The 19,556-nt window shown below is 36.4% G+C and overlaps 5 protein-coding genes across 5 annotated transcripts; all 5 read left to right on the top strand.

The window, feature by feature from the left end:
* The first annotated feature begins 208 nt into the window (after positions 1-208).
* On the top strand, positions 209-4,267 carry LOC105959393 (ras-related protein Rab7). Its single transcript, XM_012983481.2, has 7 exons — positions 209-563; positions 689-715; positions 883-982; positions 1,107-1,253; positions 2,161-2,241; positions 2,310-2,455; positions 3,840-4,267. Exons 1-7 carry the CDS (start codon positions 511-513, stop codon positions 3,901-3,903), a joined length of 618 nt encoding a protein of 205 aa, XP_012838935.1. The 5' UTR covers positions 209-510; the 3' UTR covers positions 3,904-4,267.
* A 468-nt stretch (positions 4,268-4,735) lies between these two features.
* Positions 4,736-8,326, top strand: MGP1 (MALE GAMETOPHYTE DEFECTIVE 1). The gene is made up of 7 exons (XM_012983482.2): positions 4,736-4,969; positions 5,147-5,246; positions 6,493-6,637; positions 7,032-7,142; positions 7,490-7,636; positions 7,847-7,969; positions 8,048-8,326. The coding sequence occupies exons 1-7, from the start codon at positions 4,928-4,930 to the stop codon at positions 8,109-8,111; spliced, it is 732 nt and encodes a 243-aa protein (XP_012838936.1). The 5' UTR covers positions 4,736-4,927; the 3' UTR covers positions 8,112-8,326.
* LOC105959395 (uncharacterized protein At1g76660) lies at positions 8,156-12,074 on the top strand. The gene is made up of 5 exons (XM_088812628.1): positions 8,156-8,743; positions 9,081-9,578; positions 10,126-10,287; positions 10,584-11,517; positions 11,635-12,074. Exons 3-5 carry the CDS (start codon positions 10,234-10,236, stop codon positions 11,730-11,732), a joined length of 1,086 nt encoding a protein of 361 aa, XP_088668754.1. The 5' UTR covers positions 8,156-8,743; positions 9,081-9,578; positions 10,126-10,233; the 3' UTR covers positions 11,733-12,074.
* Positions 12,075-12,718: 644 nt separating this feature from the next.
* Positions 12,719-14,459, top strand: HGPT (Hypoxanthine-guanine phosphoribosyltransferase). Its single transcript, XM_012983484.2, has 3 exons — positions 12,719-13,126; positions 13,574-13,738; positions 14,031-14,459. The coding sequence occupies exons 1-3, from the start codon at positions 12,827-12,829 to the stop codon at positions 14,127-14,129; spliced, it is 564 nt and encodes a 187-aa protein (XP_012838938.2). The 5' UTR covers positions 12,719-12,826; the 3' UTR covers positions 14,130-14,459.
* A 268-nt stretch (positions 14,460-14,727) lies between these two features.
* Positions 14,728-18,402, top strand: RH39. The gene is made up of 9 exons (XM_012983485.2): positions 14,728-15,422; positions 15,928-16,023; positions 16,108-16,296; positions 16,401-16,541; positions 16,740-16,880; positions 16,986-17,128; positions 17,343-17,472; positions 17,584-17,632; positions 17,719-18,402. Exons 1-9 carry the CDS (start codon positions 14,862-14,864, stop codon positions 18,234-18,236), a joined length of 1,968 nt encoding a protein of 655 aa, XP_012838939.2. The 5' UTR covers positions 14,728-14,861; the 3' UTR covers positions 18,237-18,402.
* Positions 18,403-19,556: the final 1,154 nt, after the last annotated feature.

Here is a 19,556-nt window from a genome sequence, read left to right on the forward strand (position 1 = left end):
TGATGCCGACAACGAAGTGAGTTAGGGCTGCAAATTATTGAGCTTATTTTGTTAATATAATGTATCAAGCTCGAAAACATATCTTTCATTCGACAAGTTGTGAAGTTCGATAGTAGCTCGAGCTTGATTATAAAAAATGTAAAATATGCACAATAAATGAGTTGGTACTAATTTTCAATTTATTAATAGGTCAAAGATCACACACACAAAAAAAAAATAATACTTCATCAAAAAATATCTCCCTAGTAAAGCAATATTTTAATTTTCATTTATTTAAAATAAAATAAAATATATAATTATCATAGTATGTTTAATTTCAACTTTAATTTGTACTGCCAGTATCGGTAAACAACACCAAACACAAAAAGGTCAATAGTGTTTGTGATTCATCAGATCGAAATTGGCGCCCCTTTTTCCTGTCCCTTGGCCTTTCCTCACATTTCTCTCGCACGCATTTTCCATCGGAAAAGATATTGAAAAGAAAATATCCAGGTTCTTAATCGGTGTCAAATGTCGTTGCGTAGGCGAACATTGCTCAAAGTCATCGTCCTCGGCGACAGCGGGTATTGTAAAATAAAATTCCTTTTTTTTTTTTTTTTAATTGTTAGATTCGTTTTTTCCGAGTTCTAGGGTTAGGACTTAGGTGTAATCTATGTGATTTTCTCCTATTTTTTTTATTTTTTTGCAGGGTGGGTAAAACATCGTTGATGAACCAGTATCCTTATTTTTAATTTATTTTCACATTAATCTGGCTAATAATTTGTATTTTGTGGTTTTGTTTTTGTTTTTGTAAATTCATAATATTGCTGGTAGATTTTTTTTTTTTTGCCTATTGTTCAATTGTGTTATTGTGTTATTAGGGTTCTTTAACTTGTGAAATAGATATGTGCATAAGAAATTTAGTCAGCAGTACAAAGCTACAATTGGCGCAGATTTTGTCACCAAGGAACTTCAAATAGATGATCGCCTCGTCACTCTTCAAGTGTGTTTCTTATTTATTTTGGAAAAAAAGAATCTTTTGGTTTTGAATTACATTTACGGCTTCTATTAAAATCAATGGTTGAGTTATTTACTGAAGGGATGAATTTGCTTTTCGGGTTTGGTAGATTTGGGACACTGCTGGTCAAGAGAGATTTCAAAGTCTTGGAGTTGCATTTTACAGAGGCGCAGATTGCTGTGTTTTGGTATATGATGTGAATGTAATGAGGTCTTTTGATACTCTTGACAACTGGCATGAAGAATTTCTCAAGCAGGTTGGTACTTCTATTCTGTATTTACAAGTAGCACAGGTGGCTAGAGTGTCCTTTGAGAAATTAATGTTTACTTTTCAGTTGTAAATCCAGCAAGACGGTATCTTTATTATGGTCAACTTATGTAGGAGGGGAAGTTTAGCTTGTTTTGGTAGATAATTATCAGATTTTTGTCAAAAAATTTAAAAGCTATGATTGTTATACGGTGCATTCCTGCTATGACGACATTGAGACAATAAGCATATGAATGGGTTTTTTCGTTTTGAACGAACACAACATTTCCTTTTAAGAGCATTTTTTTTATGCTCTTAGTTATTTTATATCATTTTATTATGAGGTGTGTCGTGAGAATTAATACATGCGGAGAACTGCTTGTGCTGGTAGGATTCAAGTGAACGATTATATATGATCTTTGCAATCTCTCTTGTTTTAGTAAATTCACCATATTTATCTTTGGAAATGAGCTCCATCGAGCCGAATGAAGCAAGTTTATGTATTGATAGTTGTTCTCTTAAATCTGAATTAATTCTTATCTTTGGATTCTTTCACTAATAAGGATACTAGTATTTACTACACTATTTCTCACCTTCACTTTTTTTTTTTGGTTTAAATTTCTATTTTGTGCATTCATGACAAGCATAACGTGGTATTTGTCTTACCTGTATAAAACATATGATCTTAAGTTTAGTGTGTTAGGCAAATAGGACTTCATCTCCTATTTGTTTTCCCCATTGTTCTGGAGTGATACAATATCCCGCATGTTTGACTTACACAACCAGTAATAGGTCATTTACATATTATAACATTGCGTAATTTATTCCAGTACCAACAACATGTTGGAATGGTGAAATTATAGTCCGATCATATTGAGTACCGGACCCGTAATTGACAGAATTCGGTTGTGATGCAGGCTAACCCACCTGACCCGAAGACATTTCCGTTTGTATTACTAGGAAACAAGATTGATATAGATGGTGGCAATAGCAGAGTGGTAAGTCGATTTGCTGTACTGCATAGATTATGGATCTACTTGTTTGGCTCTGATTTATTTAAATTCAGGTTTCTGAGAAAAAAGCGAAAGAATGGTGTGCATCAAAAGGGAATATACCTTACTTTGAGACATCAGCAAAAGAGGACTACAATGTTGATCCTGCATTCTTTTGTGTCGCAAAGGCTGCTTTAGCGAACGAGCATGACCAAGATATGTGAGTGGCTTAAATATGTGAAATTTACAGCTTTTCTTGTGAAGATAGATATCAAACTCTGTTATTATCCTTCTCCCTGCTCTATAATTACACTAACTTGCATACATATGCACAAGCTACACTCCTATATGACATGGCTTCTTATATAAGAAATGGGATTTGGATATATCGTCCGAGTTATGCGAAAATGGAGTTGTTCTCCAGCGGAGAGAACAAATCAGTAATTCTCTGTAATATTAGTAGAAATGTCTTTGAAATGTGTGAAATAGGCTATACAACAGTAAAAATAAAATACGTCTAGTGCACTAGATAAGAATGAGCTTCCCATTCTTATTTGTGAAAAACCGTTTCAAGACATTTTTTTCTAAAGTTTATCAAGGAATTTCTTTTGATTCTATCTTGTATGATTTATTTTATTTTTATTTTTATACCCACTTTTGGATATGCCAAAATCTAGCTAGAAGAGCCTAGGCCCTGGAATCCAAGCAAATAGACAGGAACTTTAAAACATAGGATGCAACCCTCAGTTCCAACATATTTGATCCGACCCATGGGTCAAATCCCCATTGCCAGCCTAGTTCCCTTTAGGACTTGTATATCCTTGCTTTTTGTTATACTTAGCTGAATTTTTTTTTACTCGTTATAAAACAGAGGAAATTACTTGTGTATATTTATTAATAGCCATTTTGCAGCTCTGGAGGAATTTAGACACGATAGAAAATTGCTCTTAGGAATTTCTGAATATACTTGATGGTTTTAAAGGATGGTTGATAAGACGTTCTGGTGATTGCAAGTCAAAGCACTCAATCATTGGTTATACTGAAGTTTCTGAATGTGTCATTTTTTGGTCTTTTAACATAATATAGACGTACAATAATGGTATAGGGAGTGAATGTAAAAAAAAATGGTCTTTTTGAAAAGATAAACTTTTCTCAGTTTTTGGTATATTCTTCATAAGACGCGCATTTTCGGTAATGTCTTAGACTCTGTAACCGAGTAATCATAGTTAAAAGGTTTGGAACTTTCTGATGCGGATAAGGTTCTCTAAAACTTTCTCATATGAAATTCTTTTTGGAGGTGACAGGTACCTGTGCAATGTATACCTGTATTAATGGTTTACATATTAAAGTGTGTGATTATACGAGACTAGGAGTATATTTACATTAAATCAAAAGGACGAAGTTACGGCTTATTGCATCTCATTATGATTTTTGTGAATGCAAGACAGTCGGTTCTTTTTACAATACGAACTATCAACTCTCTCTCCATAGTATTTTTCCAGTACTAACTGTTAATTCTCTCTCTCTCTCTCTCTCTCTAGCCTGTAAACTTTGTTTGGTGGTGTTATTTATTTCTAATTAATTCTTAAATATGGGACATGCAGATACTTCCAGGAAATGCCAGAGACCGTCCCAGAAACAGAGCAACAAGGTGGTTGCGCATGCTGATCTAACTTATTCATGTCAAAACTCGTGCTTAACTTTATTCGATGTGATTCTCGTCTTTTAGGCTGTTTTTCATAGCCACTCTTTTGTATGCTCTGCTCTGTATACTGCTATGTTCTGAAGATTGAGTTGGGATTGATTCCCTTTCCGTTTCGAGTCGTTAACCAGGGTTATTTAACCTGGATATCTTGTAATCCTTTTGTTTTGACACCGATATTTTGAGTTTTGAGAGACTTATGTCGTCTTCTTCAGAATTTTACAAAACCATAATTTATATAGCTGAATTGGCCTATTTCTTTTTCGGGTTATGTAAATTAGTAATTACTAAATTGGGATCAGTGTGAATGCAATTTTACTCTTTGGCATATTCCGTTACGCTGTGTTATTTATTTCCGTCTTCGGGATGCCAAAAGTTCGAAGTTTTGCACTAATGTAACATTTTTTTTTGAATTTTAATAGAGAGAAATCCGATTTTCACGAACAATATGTCGCAAATTAGTAGCTGAAATGAGTAAATAGTTCATACCAAAAATATTTCAATAAATTTGATGCACTTATTAAACTACACTTTATTCACAACTACCACCGTCGAACAGAAATTTGCAAATACCACCTTAAGGATGTTACGTTTTTTTTTTTTTTTTTTTTTTTTTTTACATTTTTCTGAGTAATATTAATTTTTATAATTTTCATTTCTAATTTTTTTGCAATACTAAAGAGTATTGTTATTATTCTTATTATTATTATCATAAAGTAATTTTAATTTCTCAAAGTGAAAAATGAAATTAAGTTTCACTTGTAAATATTTATAGGCCCATTAAGTCTTTTGTGACCCAATAAAGAGGGAGCCCATAGCCGAAGCGAGAAGGAAAACGCTGCTGCAAATGGTGACGATTATCACTGTTCTTTAATTCCATTTATGCCCTTTCCCTTGAAAATCTGAAAAGGCTAGGTCAGCTTACAAAAAACCAGAGAACTCTTCAAAAGCACAAGAAATTCCCACACAATCGCTGCTTCCAATCCGAAAATGGCTTTCGCCACTCGCTTCCTCTCCAGATCAACTCGCCAGGTTTCCAGATTTGTTCCTTCTTCGATCTCTTCTTCCTTCGTTTTCGTGATTGGATCCATCGGCACAATTGCTAGGGTTTTCTATGTTTATCGTTTGAGCCAAAAAAATGTGTTGTATTTCCTGCCATGAAGTGTGGATTTGATTTGTTGGATTTTGTTTTTGTTTATTATTTTGCAGGTGTGTACTGGGCAAAGTGTTCTGCGACCGGAGTATGGTATTCCATCTCGTTCATTTGCGAAAGGGGCTGCCACTGCTCCTGCCGCCTTAAAGGGAGATGGTGAGTTCTAATTTTTATTATAATTTGTTGAGATCGATTGGATCGGTTGATTCATTTAGTATTCAATTTGTGTGTTTGGTGTTGATGATGACGAAAATGTTTGAGGGATATTGTCCATGATTTTTGCGAGAAGTGTGTTAAGAAGACAAATGTACCATACAGACATGTTTGATCAATGTTCACACCGTAGACTTTATTATGAGTTTATTTTGACAAATGGTGAGGGGAAGGGACATAGATAGTTTGGTACGATTAATGCCCATCGAGGTTAATTTTTTGAAATAAAAGATCACGTTTTCCAAGGTAACTGCTTAAGTGGTTTACAATCTATAGCAATGGATAAATCAAGAAATATTATCAAGAAATATTTTTTGGGGTTTCTCGTGTCTGTTGAGAGCCAGAGGAAATGGGGTAGAGTGGTTGAATGCAGATTAGATATTATCTTCATATGGCAGTTTGAAGTGATGAGCATCATCTTGGACCGATTACAGATGCAAATTCTTTGGGCCTGATTTCTTGCTATAGTGATAAACAGCGAGTTTTGACTTACTGGTGATCGGTCCTCCTAAATTGTACAGATGATCCGGTGAAGTTTTCGTGTTTCGCTTACGTTAGGCTTTTCATTTGTTTGTGAAATTTCAATTTCTCAAGTATTTTGGAGCACTTGATCTTGTTTATTGGTGCTTGTAAGCGCATTTTGTTTATGGGGCGCTAAGTCCAATCATTCCAACACAGAGACAAATGATTCATAAAGAAACATAAAATAAATGAATTCCGGAAGAGAAAGGAACGAAAAAAGTTTAGTTTGTGGCATCTCCTGAATATATTATTGATCAGCATCATTTACAACATGATTGGTATGAAGATCTGTAGTGAATAATAACATTAATGTGGCTGTGCAGTTGCCACAAAACATTCTCTGGATCTTTTATGTTTTATTACTTCTACGTTTATTTTGCTTATTTGTCGTATTTTTGGTTGATTTGCTTAATGCTAGTTCCATGCACTGAACTGCAAATGTTTTCTCAAGAACCCCATCTTTTAAGTATTGATTGATTCTGGTGGATTGCCAAGTCTATTATGTTTATCTAGTATATCTTCTAGCTTTTGAATGACAACAAGATTTTTAAGCGTTATGGTTTCACTCTGATAGTGCATGTGCTATCTAAATTTCCTTAAAGTCATTGAATTGTCTGCTGCCTATAATGCCTATATAAGGTTCTGACTGTTGCACATACTTTTCAAGAGATGTTGAAGAATATCTTTCTTGAGGTTAAGAAGAAATTTGAGACAGCCATAGGGGTTCTCCGAAAAGAGAAGATCACCATTGACCCTGAAGATCCTGCTGCAGTTGCTGAATATGCCAGAGTCATGAAGACTGTAAGAGAAAAGTACGATCTTCTAATGCTTCTGTTAATCTTTGTTTACTGGGCCTCTTTTAGATTTCTTATATCACCCTTGTGTTTGTAAACCTACAAATAGTATTACCTGATGCTTGAGTTTACCAGCCATTACAAAACTTGAGTTCTTTCATTTTTCTTTGTGAGCATCCATAAACTCGTCATATATTTTAATCATGCAGTATTAAAAGTCCCATGTCATATCTAGTTTATTGCACAATGGATTTTTTTCAGTTGCTGCATAATATCTCCATCAGTCTGTAATGATCTTTATGGTCTATGGATGCTAACTTCATCTCATGATTACATTGTACAATTGCTCTTCTATGGAATATACCTGCAGGGCTGATCTTTTCCTTTTGTATTTTATGGAATATACCTGCAGGGCTGATCTTTTCTCCGAGTCACAGAGGATCAAATATACTATTGAGACAAAAACACAAGATATTCCTGATGCTCGATCCTATTTGCTAGCCTTGAAGGACATTAGGGTCAAGTACGTTCAGGCCTTGGTTATATATTTCTGTTAGACCTGTATTTTTCTCATGAGTTTGTGAATTATGTTCTCTCTATAGTCATGTTTTCCTTCTCTTGTAGGATCTCACAGTACACCACATACGCAATATTTAATTTCTTTGATTCCCTAAGCTACTAAAGTATCACAGGCTGATAACCTGGTCGAAAAGTTTGATTAGTAATTAAACTGTGGAACTGTTGTTTTCTGTTTGAAATCTTCATGCAATTCCTTTATGATAGAATTTCTTGCTGTCCTAAAAGACATTTTTGCAAGCCTGCAATGCACTCAGCTCTCCACTGATCATTTGTATAATATTTTTATGGCAGGAGAGGCATTATTGATGAATTAGGTGCAGAGGCTATGATGAGTGACGCACTGGACAAAGTTGAGAAAGAGTTGAAGAAGCCACTTCTGAGAAATGATAAAAAGGGAATGGCCCTTTTGAAGGCAGAGTTTGATAAAATCAACCAAAAGTAAGCTCCATGAAGTAAAATCAACCATTCGCTTAGAAGCTACTTCTTTTTACTATTGATGGTTAGATGGGTAAAATGCCACGACGAAGAGTTTTTTTGCATTTAGTTCTATCTAACTCAAATGCAGTACTCAAAATAACAGTTTTGCACTCTGGTCGATTTCAACTCTTAGGCGACTCCTACTGAATTTCACTTATCCTTCCACTGTAGGCTTGGAATTCGTAAAGAAGATCTGCCCAAATACGAGGAACAGTTGGAACTTAAAATTGCAAAAGCCCAACTGGAGGAGCTGAAGAAGGAAGTTGTTGAAGCAATGGACACTCAGAAGAAAAGGTATATACATTTTTGCAATATTGTCTTATTTATTTATATTAGCTTCAATGTCAAAAATTCAATGTTTAAATATTGCAGGGAAGAGTTCAAGGATGAAGAAGTGCCTGATGTGAAGTCATTAGACCTCCGAAACTTCATCTAAGAATAAAATTCGCAATCTACCGGTGGAACTCGTCTTATTCCATCTTTTTTTTTAATTATTAGCATATTCTGTTGTGCTCTTTGGGGAATCTCCTATGTTTCAAAGGGGATTTTGTTTTCTTGCTGACAGATTGGAGAGAGTAACAAAGACATATATATAAGGCTTGCCCTTTGGTTAATAATAATCAGCCTCGGACGCACAGTTGAAAGTTTTTTTATGATGCTCGTTTTTTCTTGCTTCCGTTGAAGCTTATTGTAATGCTATATCAAGGCATTTGTTTTGCTGTCTGAACAAAATTAGATGGGTTTGCAGCATCGGTTGGATTCCAATAAAAAAAAATGAAAAGCTTGCTTTGGAATCTAGATTGAATGGGATAAACTTGTCTTTGGTTTTGTTTAATAACTTATAATTCAATTGATCATAAATTTCTGTTTTCTCCTCTTCAGCTGTTCTTAGGAAATTGTCCTGGATTTCAAATGTTCGTTTTGAATTTTTCTTTACGAATAATGTTATATTAAAGAATAGAGCAAATTACGGGCAGGGAAGGTCAAATTACGAAAATAATTCTCATGTGTAGATAATTACTCCTCTTCATTAGGTAGGTAAATTGGATAAAGTAAAATATTAGATGGGTAAATTACAAACGCCCCCCTGAGGTATGGTCAAATTACAAAAAACCCCTCTTGTTTGGATAATTACATCTACCCCCTCAACTATGATTTTTTCTTACACCTCCACCCTTATGGTGCCAAATTCAACATAATCATCTAGATTCCGTAAAATGTGCTCTAGTTTGTACTTGTTTTGTGTAAAAATACAGTTTCCGATGCACCACAAACTGATATATACAAGCTAAAAATCACATATTATGATCATCTTGCTTCATAATGTAGAGTTTGAATGGGATAAAACGGGTACAAAAGTGATAATATTCTATATAATCTCGAAGATTCCACTAAATTTGAGGAGTTGAGGGGTGGTTGTAATTATCCAAACAAGAGGGGTGTTTTTGTAATTTGACCATACCTCAGGGGGGTGTTTGTAATTTACCCAATATTAGATAGTTGAGTATGGTTGTAACTTGTAATTAGTAATTACCGAAATATGATGGGTTTTCAACACAGGTGGAAATGATCGTTTTACTTGAAATTTAATTTTGGAAAATTAAAAAGGCCACGATTTATGAAAGAATTGCAATAAGTCAATCAACGGAATCACAAGTGAGAAGGCAGAAAGCAGTGATTAGATCTGGGGCCTTTGCTTTCTTCCCTTTCCCATACGCCATTAAAACACACACGAGTTACACGTTACAGTTTTTATACCTCTCTCTCTCTCTCTCTCTCTCTCTCTCTCTCAACAATTAGCTACATTATCGCTCGAACTTGTGCAGATCTCTTAGCCCCTTCACTATTTTTGCTAGTAGGCAGTAGCAGAATTCATGTATAACCTAGACAGTGAGAAGTTCAGGTGCGCCGCAACTTTCTTTTACTTTCTCGTTGCGCTTTCCAATTTTTCTTTTTTCATTTTTCGATTATGGTGTAGGTGTGTTATAATGATGTAATAAACTTGTTTTTGTTTGTGTACGCGAATGATTGCTATTTCTCTGTTCAATTATTTCTCTTCGTTTTTTTTGTTTCTGCTGCAAATTATGTGATTTGGGGAAGAATTTGTTTGAGGTAGGTATATGCATTTGTTCATAAAGCTATGCCGCCAGGGTTTATGGGATTGGATTCGGCATTTTGTTTTATTGGAATAACAACTTCTTTCAAATGGTTTTTTTTATTCATCTTTTAGACCAATAATTTCATGAGGTTCTGCTGGGGCTGCTCTCTTCGAGGCGATTTATACGGATTATATGCACAATAGTTCCAGTTTATGATCGTTTTTCGACTAAATTGACCGCATATCTTTCTACTGAACGCTATTTAGAATGTGTATGCCTATTGACAGATGATTACTTTGGTTCTATTTTGTATGCTTTAATACTTACAAACGAATCTTTTGAATGAAACAGTTGAGGTGGAGTTACAAAAGTGGTCCTTTGTTGAATTATACACTGTCGGATAATATTAGCCACCGGCAAAAGAAAATATAGAGATAACATCAGTGTAGCCCAATTGTTATGGCAGCAGTGCAAAACCGGTTTCTGCAGCCACAGCAACCACCGGCAGTTTGGGTATGTTGGTTATGAATTTACGCATTTCTTCGTTTACCGTTTAATGATTATACGTGTGGTCTGTTTTAGGTGTTGATGTCCCTTCAGTTCATTCGTTTCTTTTATTCTTTAGAACATCTTACATCCTTTGCTATGTTATTTTAGTTTTCATTTTTTAGCAACACATATTACATAGACATCAAAATAACATTGTAATTATGTCCGTGGACACTGGTTTTTGTGGCCTCTTTCTCGTTTTTGCCTTCTTTATTTTGCTTGAAGTCGGTATCAATAAACTGCATCTATTATTGGCACAGCGAAACAGGTGGGGAGGTTGTTTGGGAGGACTTTCTTGTTTCCAAAAACAAAAAGGTGGAAAGCGTATTGTACCTGCGTCTCGAATTACCGAAACAAACAATCCACCGAATCATCCGAGATTGTCCAACCAAACTTCCGGAGTATCTTCATCTCTTTTAGCTCCGCCATCTTCTCCTGCTACTTTCTCAAATTGTACAACCCCATCAACAGCTCAATCACCGAGATGTTTCTTATCCGCCAGCTCACCGGAGAACCCTTCGTCTACTATGTTCGTCACAGGTCCATACGCCTACGAGACTCAGTTAGTATCTCCTCCCGTTTTTTCGACTTTCACAACTGAGCCATCTACAGCTCCTTTCACTCCTCCACCAGAGTTAGCACATTTAACAACCCCTTCTTCTCCAGACGTGCCTTATGCTCGTTTTCTTACATCATCTGCAAAATTCAAAAGCTCTGACAAGACCAATTACATTGCTGCAAATGATATTCAAAATACATATTCGGGCTCGGGCAGATTTGTTGGAGCCCATGAAGCTGGTGTGTCTAAGTCACAGCAAGAGTCAAATTTCTTCTGCCCAGAGACGTTTGCTCAGTTCTATGTTGACCAGTCTTCGGTTTCTAATTCTGGCGGTAGGCTGAGTATTTCCAGGGAACCGGATGCTGCTTACATAAATGGTGGATATGGTTATCAGAATAGGCAGAACATCAAAACTTCGAAAGCGGATGCTGATGAACTTGAAGCTTACAGGGCGTCCTTTGGGTTCAGTGCCGATGAAATCATCACTACGAATAATTATGTCGAGATCTCGGATGTGTTGGAGGAATCGTTTAGCATAACACCTTTTACCTCCGAAATCAAGAAAAGGCAAGAAGGACCAAATCATGTCAACAGTGTGCATGCTCGGATATCAGCTTCGTATAATGGTCTTGAAGGTGAACTATCTAAATACCCAGTATTTTAGTGCTGTCTATGCAAGCTTTGTCTTCTCCTGTCAATAAGTAACGATTGTAATAATTCAGTTTGGATAATTAGTTTTTCTTATGTCTCAGATCAAGTTCGACACAAACGACTTGGAGAAAGCTTTCACAGTAACAGCGTTTTGAGTGATGATGACGTATTCACGAACACGAGAGGGCTTCTAAAATAGTCGGGAAATATTAGTTTGGTCTATCAAATCCCAAAGCAGCCACTGGAAAGAGAGAGTTAAGGTAGCTTAGCATGGCATGATGAATAGTTAGTTATTACGACATGAAATCCGTTGCTTGTATGTATCTGCAGCAAGTGATATGTTTACCATCTAACCTTTTGACCTGAAACTGGCCAGGCCTTCCTTTTGTTTGTCTGTCATATAATTCATTTTTATGTAGAGTTGCTGTTTATATTACTTGGAAAAGTTTGCAACTGGCTGTAATATCAAACTCAATCACTTTTCGAGTAAAATCGAACATGGAGGAACTTTGTGTATATAAATGCTGGTCGATTTTTACAAGAGAATGTGTGTAGGCATATTCGTTTTAGTTTAGGATTCTTGGTGAATGTTATCTTGTCTTCCTCTGTTTATACTTTATACTGATATTCTTAGTTTCTTTCACAAACTGACTGGCCAAATTTAACCTCAAAGGAAACATATACACAAATATGGCCTACATTAAATTACAAAGGCTAAATTATGAAAACACCCCAAACTTAAGCTAAATTATGAAAAATGCCACGGCCTATATGCAATTACCAAAGTGTGCTTTTTCACGGAATATTTTTTATAAGAGTGATTACTCACTGAAAATGCCGATTCTGCCCCTATAGATGTGATTTTTTATGCTACTTTTCAAAAGGCAAAAATTTATCCGCAGGGGTCTTTAGTCTTTACACAAAATATTTATTCTTCTTAAATAACACATTCACAATTTTTTAATATTGCTATTACTCCTCTGAGGGTAATTTTGTTTTTCAAAAGCAACATAAATAATGCCACGTCTGTTGGGATAAAATTGGTATTTTTTGGAAAATATTCCCTGGAAATCAAAAAGATTTCGTGAAGAATAATATCGTAATGGGGTCGGTATAAGGTAGAAACAAACTTTAGAGGGATTTTGGTGATTATAGATAAGTGGGGGCATTTTTCATAATTTAGCCTAATTTCAGGGGGATTTTTGTAATTTTCCCAGTATCTACAATACCCACGCCCAACTACCCGAAAACCCTTGCTCGTCAAAAAAACCCTCCTTTCGTCTCCCTCCATCAATGGATTTGAATGATCACATTGAGAAAATCTTATGGACCGAACAGCAAATTTCCGAACGGGTCTCTGCACTCGGCTCTCAAATAACCAAAGACTTCAAATCCGGTACAATTGCTCCGGCGATTGTGGGTGTCGCCACCGGAGCATTTCTGTTCACGGCCGACCTCGCCAGGAAGATTCACCTGCCCATCACTGTGGATTTCATCCGGGTCGAATCATATGGGTCGGGCACCGTTTCCAATGGTCGACCCACGATTTCGTTCGACCTGAAACTCGACGTCCGAGGAAAGCACGTCATTCTGGTACATTCATCTGATTTTTTTTTTTTTTTATTTTTTTTCACTGTTTTCTTTCCCTCATAGTATATAATTGACACATTGATTTCATTTTATTGCACGGATTTTGAGAGAAGGAAAACAAAAAAATCCAGCTCTTAATCTTTGGTACATTGTGCATGGCCATGTGAACAAATTATGTATTTGTAAATTCCCAGTGTTGGGATTGATTGTGTCATTGCGTGTGCTCGCAACATAATTTTTTCCTATGTAAAGTTCGTTTTTTTATCAGCACATGTTTTTAGCTTATGCCCACCTTCGAAATTCGTGGCTGTGTGACTGATGTAGCATGTAGAATAAGATCCGATCGGAGATGAAATGTGCTCTCTTTAAAAATGGAGCCTTATTGTATATAGTTGCGCAGCTTAACAACGAAGAAGGATAATGTTCTCGATTTTTTTTTGTATTGGTTAGGTGGAGGATATTGTAGATACTGGGAGCACTTTGTCCTGTCTTATTGATTACATGAAAACGAAAGGAGCATCTTCCGTATCTGTGTGCGCTCTTCTTGATAAATCAGCGAGGCGGAAGGTTCATTTTGAACTTGTTGGTGAAGGAAAGTATTATTCTGGCTTTGAGGTGATCTTTCTCTCTCTATCTCTCTGTCAATTATGTATATGTATGTGCGTAGATAGCTTCGTTGCCTTTCCCGAATCTTCTGGATTATGCAACTGCTCGTTGCCTTTGTTTGGTTTATGGTATATAGAGGAGGAAGATGATTTGTTCTAACAAAAAGCGCACACTAGTGAAAGCTTTTATTTACTTTGTTATAATCGTTTGAAAGAAAAGAAAAAAAATGGCCTGAATTAGTATTGAAATTGATATGTCGTCGTACAATGTGAATAAAACGTTTTGTTGCGTGTAATGGCAGTGCCCGGATAACTTTGTGGTGGGCTATGGACTGGACTTTGATGAAGTGTACCGGAATTTGCCGTATGTCGGAGTGTTGAAGCCTGAAATTTACCAGTGATGTTTCCTTCCAACTTTCGAACATACACACATCATTTGTCATGATCCCCTGGAATTAATGCATCTCTTAGCAGGTTCAGTTTGTAAAATAAACATAAATATCAATTCTTGTTTTTCAATTTTATTACTTTAAAAAAAAAATTAGGTCAAGTTGTAAGGCAGTAAGGGTACGACCGTTGGCAGGGAGATTCGAACTTGGATCAATTGACACAAGTTCATTTGCTCCAATCGCTAGGCCAATCCTTGCGGGACGAATTTAAATATATGGGGCACAAAATTGTTTAATTTATTAGTCACATTATATGTAAATAAATTATTAATATTATCTTTTATTACAGTAAAGCAAATATATATACAAATTGAGCAATAACACAATATAAATGAAATATAATGTTCATACGAAGCATGCTCCAACAAAGTAATGTAAATTTGTATATTTTGTTTAAAGTATACCTTAAAACGATTTTTTCACCATTCCGTGAATTAACATTTAGGACTCAATTTACAATACGGAGGTAAATAGTAGGGTTAAATTTCATAATATTTAAAAGTACATGGACAAAATAAAAGTGTGATACTTACCAAGGACCATTTTGAAATTATCATAAACTCGGAGCTCATCATCATCCTCATCTCTAAACCCAAAACCTCAAAGAAAAAAAACGCACACAGACAAAACCTCGCAAAGCTCTCAGCCACTAGAAAAGATCAAAACATTCGAAATTTGTATGCAATGGGAACAACTGCAAAAGTTCTCTCTTTCTCTCTCCTATCTTTGCCCAAACGCTTCTCCTTCAACCGACCTATTTACCTCTCAATACCGTTAAATGTTTACACAACTCCCTATAGGGTGGATTTCCACAGATTCCGGCCACTCTGCACCGCCGCCGCCACCGCCACAATACCAGAAATCGATGAAACCGAAACACTGCAGCCGATAAAGCATTCAATTCTATTGGAAAGGCTCAGGCAGAGGCACCTTAAGGATTCTGCCCAAACTTTTTCGAAGTCGGTTGCCGCGAATCCATCATCATTGAGCGGCTCGAAGAAAGGTAAAAATGGCGAAATCGAGGGTTCTAGAAGGAACAAGGGCGGCGCGGCTGATGCGGATTCGAGTTTTGAGGAATTGGGGTTGAGTGAGGAGGTGATTGGGGCTTTAGTGGAAATGGGGATTTCAGTCCCAACTGAGATTCAGTGCATCGGTATGCCTGCCGTGCTTAACGGGAAGAGTGTTGTGTTGGGGTCCCACACTGGTTCCGGCAAGACTCTTGCTTATCTTTTACCCCTTGTTCAGGTTTATTCATCTTCTCCTCTTTTTTTCTCTGAATTTTCAGTTTTTTTTTTTATTATTCTGTTACCTTCAATCCAGTTTTTGAAGTACCTTTGATGAGATCACTTTCTCAATTTCTGCCTCAATAGTCTGATGTAAAGTTTTGGTTATAGTTTTTTGTCGATCAATTGTTCGACTTGATTCTTGATACAAGGCATTATAGTCTGGATGCTTGATTCCTTATTAAAAAAGGTTGGCAAAAATGGCTGTTCGGAAATGAGGCTCATTGAAACTTCTTTCATGTTGCATGATAGAGAACATAATTTGTGTTATTTTTCTTTTTCTTGAGTTGCACTTTACAACTACTCTGCATTGCCTGTCTGAACTGCCAAGTTTTAAGACTTCATGATTTGTTAATATGTCCTTCAATATTTCTTAAGGTACTACTTGTTACTGAATTACTAATTTCCTGAGGTAAAAATCCAGAGTAAAATTTGTCATTAAACAACATGTTTTCATGTTCTTTTAGTTGCTGAGAAGGGATGAAGAGTTACATGGTATGCTTATGAAGCCTAGACGCCCTCGTGCTGTTGTATTATGCCCAACAAGGGAGCTGTGCGAGCAGGTTAATTTTTCTGTGCATCACTTTAGTGAAATAAGAGTTATGACGACATCTTTCAATCATTAAAACTCGAGGTTTTGTGTCCAGGTGTTCCATGTTGCCAAATCCATCAGTCACCATGCACGATTCAGATCAACCATGGTAAGTGGTGGTGGGCGTATAAGACCCCAGGAAGATTCCTTGAACAGCCCAATTGACATGGTTGTAGGAACTCCTGGGCGGGTCCTACAACATATTGAAGAGGGGAATATGGTTTACGGTGACATCAGATACTTGGTAATCAGCCCCCCTTCTATCGATTATCTCAATTTCTATTCCATTTTTGGAAATATATGTCGTATTTACGTCTCTTTAAAATAATGATGGGAATCTATTGACAGGTATTGGATGAGGCAGACACCATGTTTGACCGCGGCTTTGGCCCAGACATACATAAATTTCTTGCACCGTTGAAAAACCGTGCATCTAAACCTGATGGTCTAGAATTTCAAACTGTATTGGTCACTGCAACAATGACAAAGGTATGATTAGTTAAGCTAAAATCTAAGTAAAAGTTAAATGCAATAAAACTGGTAGGGCTTCTGCTGTTCTTTTTGAGGGAATAAATATAATTAGACCAAGTTATATAGTCTTTTTCCCTTTTTGAATCCCCTACGAGATGTTTCTTATGCTCGGCCTAATGCTTCTTTTTTTTCTTTTTCTTTTTTACTCTTCTGTAGCCTGTGCAGAAGCTGGTTGATGATGAATTTCAAGGAATTATTCATTTGCGCACTTCTTCACTCCATAAGAAAATTGCGAACGCTCGCCATGATTTTATCAAACTTTCAGGTTCAGAAAATAAGCTGGAAGCCTTGTTGCAGGTTTATTACCTTCTTTAAAGTTTGATTACTTTCCTTTGAATTTATTCTTTGTTTCGTAAACTTTGATTCGATAATTGATAATTTGATATGATAATGTGATCGTAGGTTCTTGAGCCAAGTTTAGCAAAAGGAAACAGAGTGATGGTTTTCTGTAACACGTTAAATTCTAGTCGAGCTGTGGATCACTTTTTAAGTGAAAACCAAATCCTTACTGTCAATTATCATGGAGAGGTGCCAGCTGAACAAAGGTGAGATAATAATTAATCTATATGATTCTATTGGAAATGTTTAATTCTTGGGTCTTCTTCTGTATGAGTGCTTCTACAGTTAATATTGAGTTTCTCAAGTTGGTAGAAATTATGTGGTGTACCTGCTAAATTCACTGATATTGCCCTTTAGCTTTATTTTCTTTTGTTTCTATTAATCGCCTATCTGAAATGGTGTCGTATTTTTCTAATATAGGGTTGAGAACCTGGAAAAATTTAAGAGTAATGAAGGAGACTGCCCCACTTTAGTCTGTACGGACTTGGCTGCAAGGGGTTTGGACTTAGATGTTGACCATGTTATCATGTTTGACTTTCCTTCAAACTCTGTAAGTATACTCTATATATATCTCTCTCACAGACGCACACACACACACACACACACACACACACACACAACACACGCCAGAAATGTGATTCGCATTGTTTTTGACTTTCAGATTGATTACCTTCATCGCACTGGAAGAACCGCTCGTATGGGTGCAAAAGGTAATTTATACAACTTTTTACAGTAAACAAAATTGTAAACAACTGTAATTTTACTACATTAAGAATACTGTCTTTCACTATTGCAGGGAAGGTGACAAGTTTGGTTGCTAGAAAAAACACGAACTTGGCCGCCCTCATCGAAGAGGCTCTAATGAAGAACGAGAGCTTGGAATCAATCTCCGTGGATAGTATCAAAAGGGATCTTGCTAGGTCCCACATAAGCGAGCAAAAGGACAAAAACGAGAGGATGGTTAAAGGTTCCAATTCAAGAAACAAGCCTGCTACTAAATCTGCTGCACCTACAAAATCGTCATATGAACCCCGTGGCAAATCATCATACGAACCCCGTGGCAAATCATCGTACGAACCCCGTGGCAGATCAACAGTCTCCAAGAACAGAACCTCAGCAGCCAAATCTGACATATCTGCCCCTTTTGTTCTCAAGTCTAAGAAGAAGGTTGTTAAAGATTTCAAACCATCCAAGCCTTATGGCAGTAGCACCAAGAGTAAAACGGGACCCGCCCGAAAATCCGAGGCTGTTAAATCCACATCGAAGCTAAGTGTTGTTGGATTTAGGGGCCGTAGTGCAGTGAAGACTGGTTAACAACAAACAACTAATACTTGTTTTATTAAAGCTTTTTATTAGTTTTTCAACCTATATTATTATTTTTTTCGCTTTCTTTCCGTTTTTAACCCTGTAAAAACATTGATATTAGGCATATTTCTTGCTGAAACAGTATTATATCATTGATCGTCTTTCTTTGTTCAAATAATTACACTGCGGAAAAAGAAACAACAGATAAAAAAAGGTGGTAGTGGAATCTGAATCATTTCCATGTAAGTGCTGGAAGGGTTTTGGCAGGGGGGACTCGGTTTCCGGTGGAGTCATAGATGATTACTCCGGAAAAGTCCGGAAGCTGGCATTTTCCTCCCATGAGAATATTCTTCTTCCAGACAGAGCTGACATCACCGCTGTAAGTACTAGGTTCGATGTCTTCTCCATAGTTGTAGCCGATAATATCTTCATGGTTGTGTTGTATGACTGGATTTTGCTGGTTTCGATAACCGTAGCATGATTTCCATTTACGCCACCTTCGTGAGTGATTTACACACATGAAAAGTGTGAATGCGCACAGTAGGAAGGTTCCGATGCCGAAGCTGATGTGGGAGATGCTGAGCTGGTGGTGCTTCAAGAAGAGGAGATTATGCCTAGCCATGAGAGTGTGTATTAATTATTCAGGTATTGAATTAAATTCAGAATGTGTGTGTGTGTGTGTGTGTGTGTGTGTGTGTGTGTGTGTGTGTGTGTAATTTATAGGTATTGAGTTTGGAGGATTTGTTGGTGGTTAGGTATTTAGGTTTTGACTTGGGTCTTTCACCTGTTGTGGTCTGGTGGAGTTGCTCACGAAACTCAACAGAGACTTGGATGAAATATTATTTATGTTAAATAGCAGTAGTAGGGGTGTAAATTCGGAACAAGATTTTTGGATTATTTAATTCCAAAAATTTCTGATTTAGGAATTCAACATTATTCATCGAGAGTTTCGATTTCTGTTTTTCTTATTTAACGGAATTGGAATACATGTTAGATTTTGCTGCTTTCCGGTCGGATTTTACTTTCGGGAAATATTTCCGAAAACTTTTTACATGAGGATGCCTAATATTTTTTTCTACAAAAATATTAATGTTTTCAAATTATAAAAAGAAAAAGGGTATATTACAACCACCTTCTTGATATGTAAAGTGTAATTATGAACCAGGTCCCTACAGTTTGCAAATTTCTTGAATCCACCCCTTACTAAAGGGTGTTAACGTAAGAAATGTACAAATTGCAGGGGTGGATATAATTATGGAAAAAATGAGGGGGGAGATTGTAAAAAAACATTTCTAGCAAGAGTCAAGAGTCAAGACCAACGAATTTAAC

The sequence above is a fragment of the Erythranthe guttata genome, chromosome 14, assembly GCF_056151865.1.
Source record: "Erythranthe guttata isolate IM_541 chromosome 14, IM_541, whole genome shotgun sequence".
NCBI classification, from domain to species: Eukaryota; Viridiplantae; Streptophyta; class Magnoliopsida; order Lamiales; family Phrymaceae; genus Erythranthe; species Erythranthe guttata.

What these genes read in the sequence shown, in the direction of transcription:
- LOC105959393 (XM_012983481.2), top strand. Translation starts at nt 511, where the DNA reads ATGTCGTTGCGTAGGCGAACATTGCTCAAAGTCATCGTCCTCGGCGAC. An exon ending in ATGAAGAATTTCTCAAGCAG is followed by an intron (nt 1,254 to 2,160) that starts GTTGGTACTTCT and finishes GTTGTGATGCAG; the next exon opens with GCTAACCCACCTGACCCGAA. An exon ending in ATGGTGGCAATAGCAGAGTG is followed by an intron (nt 2,242 to 2,309) that starts GTAAGTCGATTT and finishes ATTTAAATTCAG; the next exon opens with GTTTCTGAGAAAAAAGCGAA.
- MGP1 (XM_012983482.2), top strand. Translation starts at nt 4,928, where the DNA reads ATGGCTTTCGCCACTCGCTTCCTCTCCAGATCAACTCGCCAG. An exon ending in TGCCGCCTTAAAGGGAGATG is followed by an intron (nt 5,247 to 6,492) that starts GTGAGTTCTAAT and finishes ATACTTTTCAAG; the next exon opens with AGATGTTGAAGAATATCTTT. An exon ending in TTGAAGGACATTAGGGTCAA is followed by an intron (nt 7,143 to 7,489) that starts GTACGTTCAGGC and finishes TTTTTATGGCAG; the next exon opens with GAGAGGCATTATTGATGAAT.
- LOC105959395 (XM_088812628.1), top strand. Translation starts at nt 10,234, where the DNA reads ATGGCAGCAGTGCAAAACCGGTTTCTGCAGCCACAGCAACCACCGGCA. An exon ending in AGCAACCACCGGCAGTTTGG is followed by an intron (nt 10,288 to 10,583) that starts GTATGTTGGTTA and finishes TTATTGGCACAG; the next exon opens with CGAAACAGGTGGGGAGGTTG. An exon ending in TTCGTATAATGGTCTTGAAG is followed by an intron (nt 11,518 to 11,634) that starts GTGAACTATCTA and finishes CTTATGTCTCAG; the next exon opens with ATCAAGTTCGACACAAACGA.
- HGPT (XM_012983484.2), top strand. Translation starts at nt 12,827, where the DNA reads ATGGATTTGAATGATCACATTGAGAAAATCTTATGGACCGAACAGCAA. An exon ending in GAGGAAAGCACGTCATTCTG is followed by an intron (nt 13,127 to 13,573) that starts GTACATTCATCT and finishes TGTATTGGTTAG; the next exon opens with GTGGAGGATATTGTAGATAC. An exon ending in AGTATTATTCTGGCTTTGAG is followed by an intron (nt 13,739 to 14,030) that starts GTGATCTTTCTC and finishes GTGTAATGGCAG; the next exon opens with TGCCCGGATAACTTTGTGGT.
- RH39 (XM_012983485.2), top strand. Translation starts at nt 14,862, where the DNA reads ATGGGAACAACTGCAAAAGTTCTCTCTTTCTCTCTCCTATCTTTGCCC. An exon ending in ACGGTGACATCAGATACTTG is followed by an intron (nt 16,297 to 16,400) that starts GTAATCAGCCCC and finishes ATCTATTGACAG; the next exon opens with GTATTGGATGAGGCAGACAC. An exon ending in CGCTCGTATGGGTGCAAAAG is followed by an intron (nt 17,633 to 17,718) that starts GTAATTTATACA and finishes TCACTATTGCAG; the next exon opens with GGAAGGTGACAAGTTTGGTT.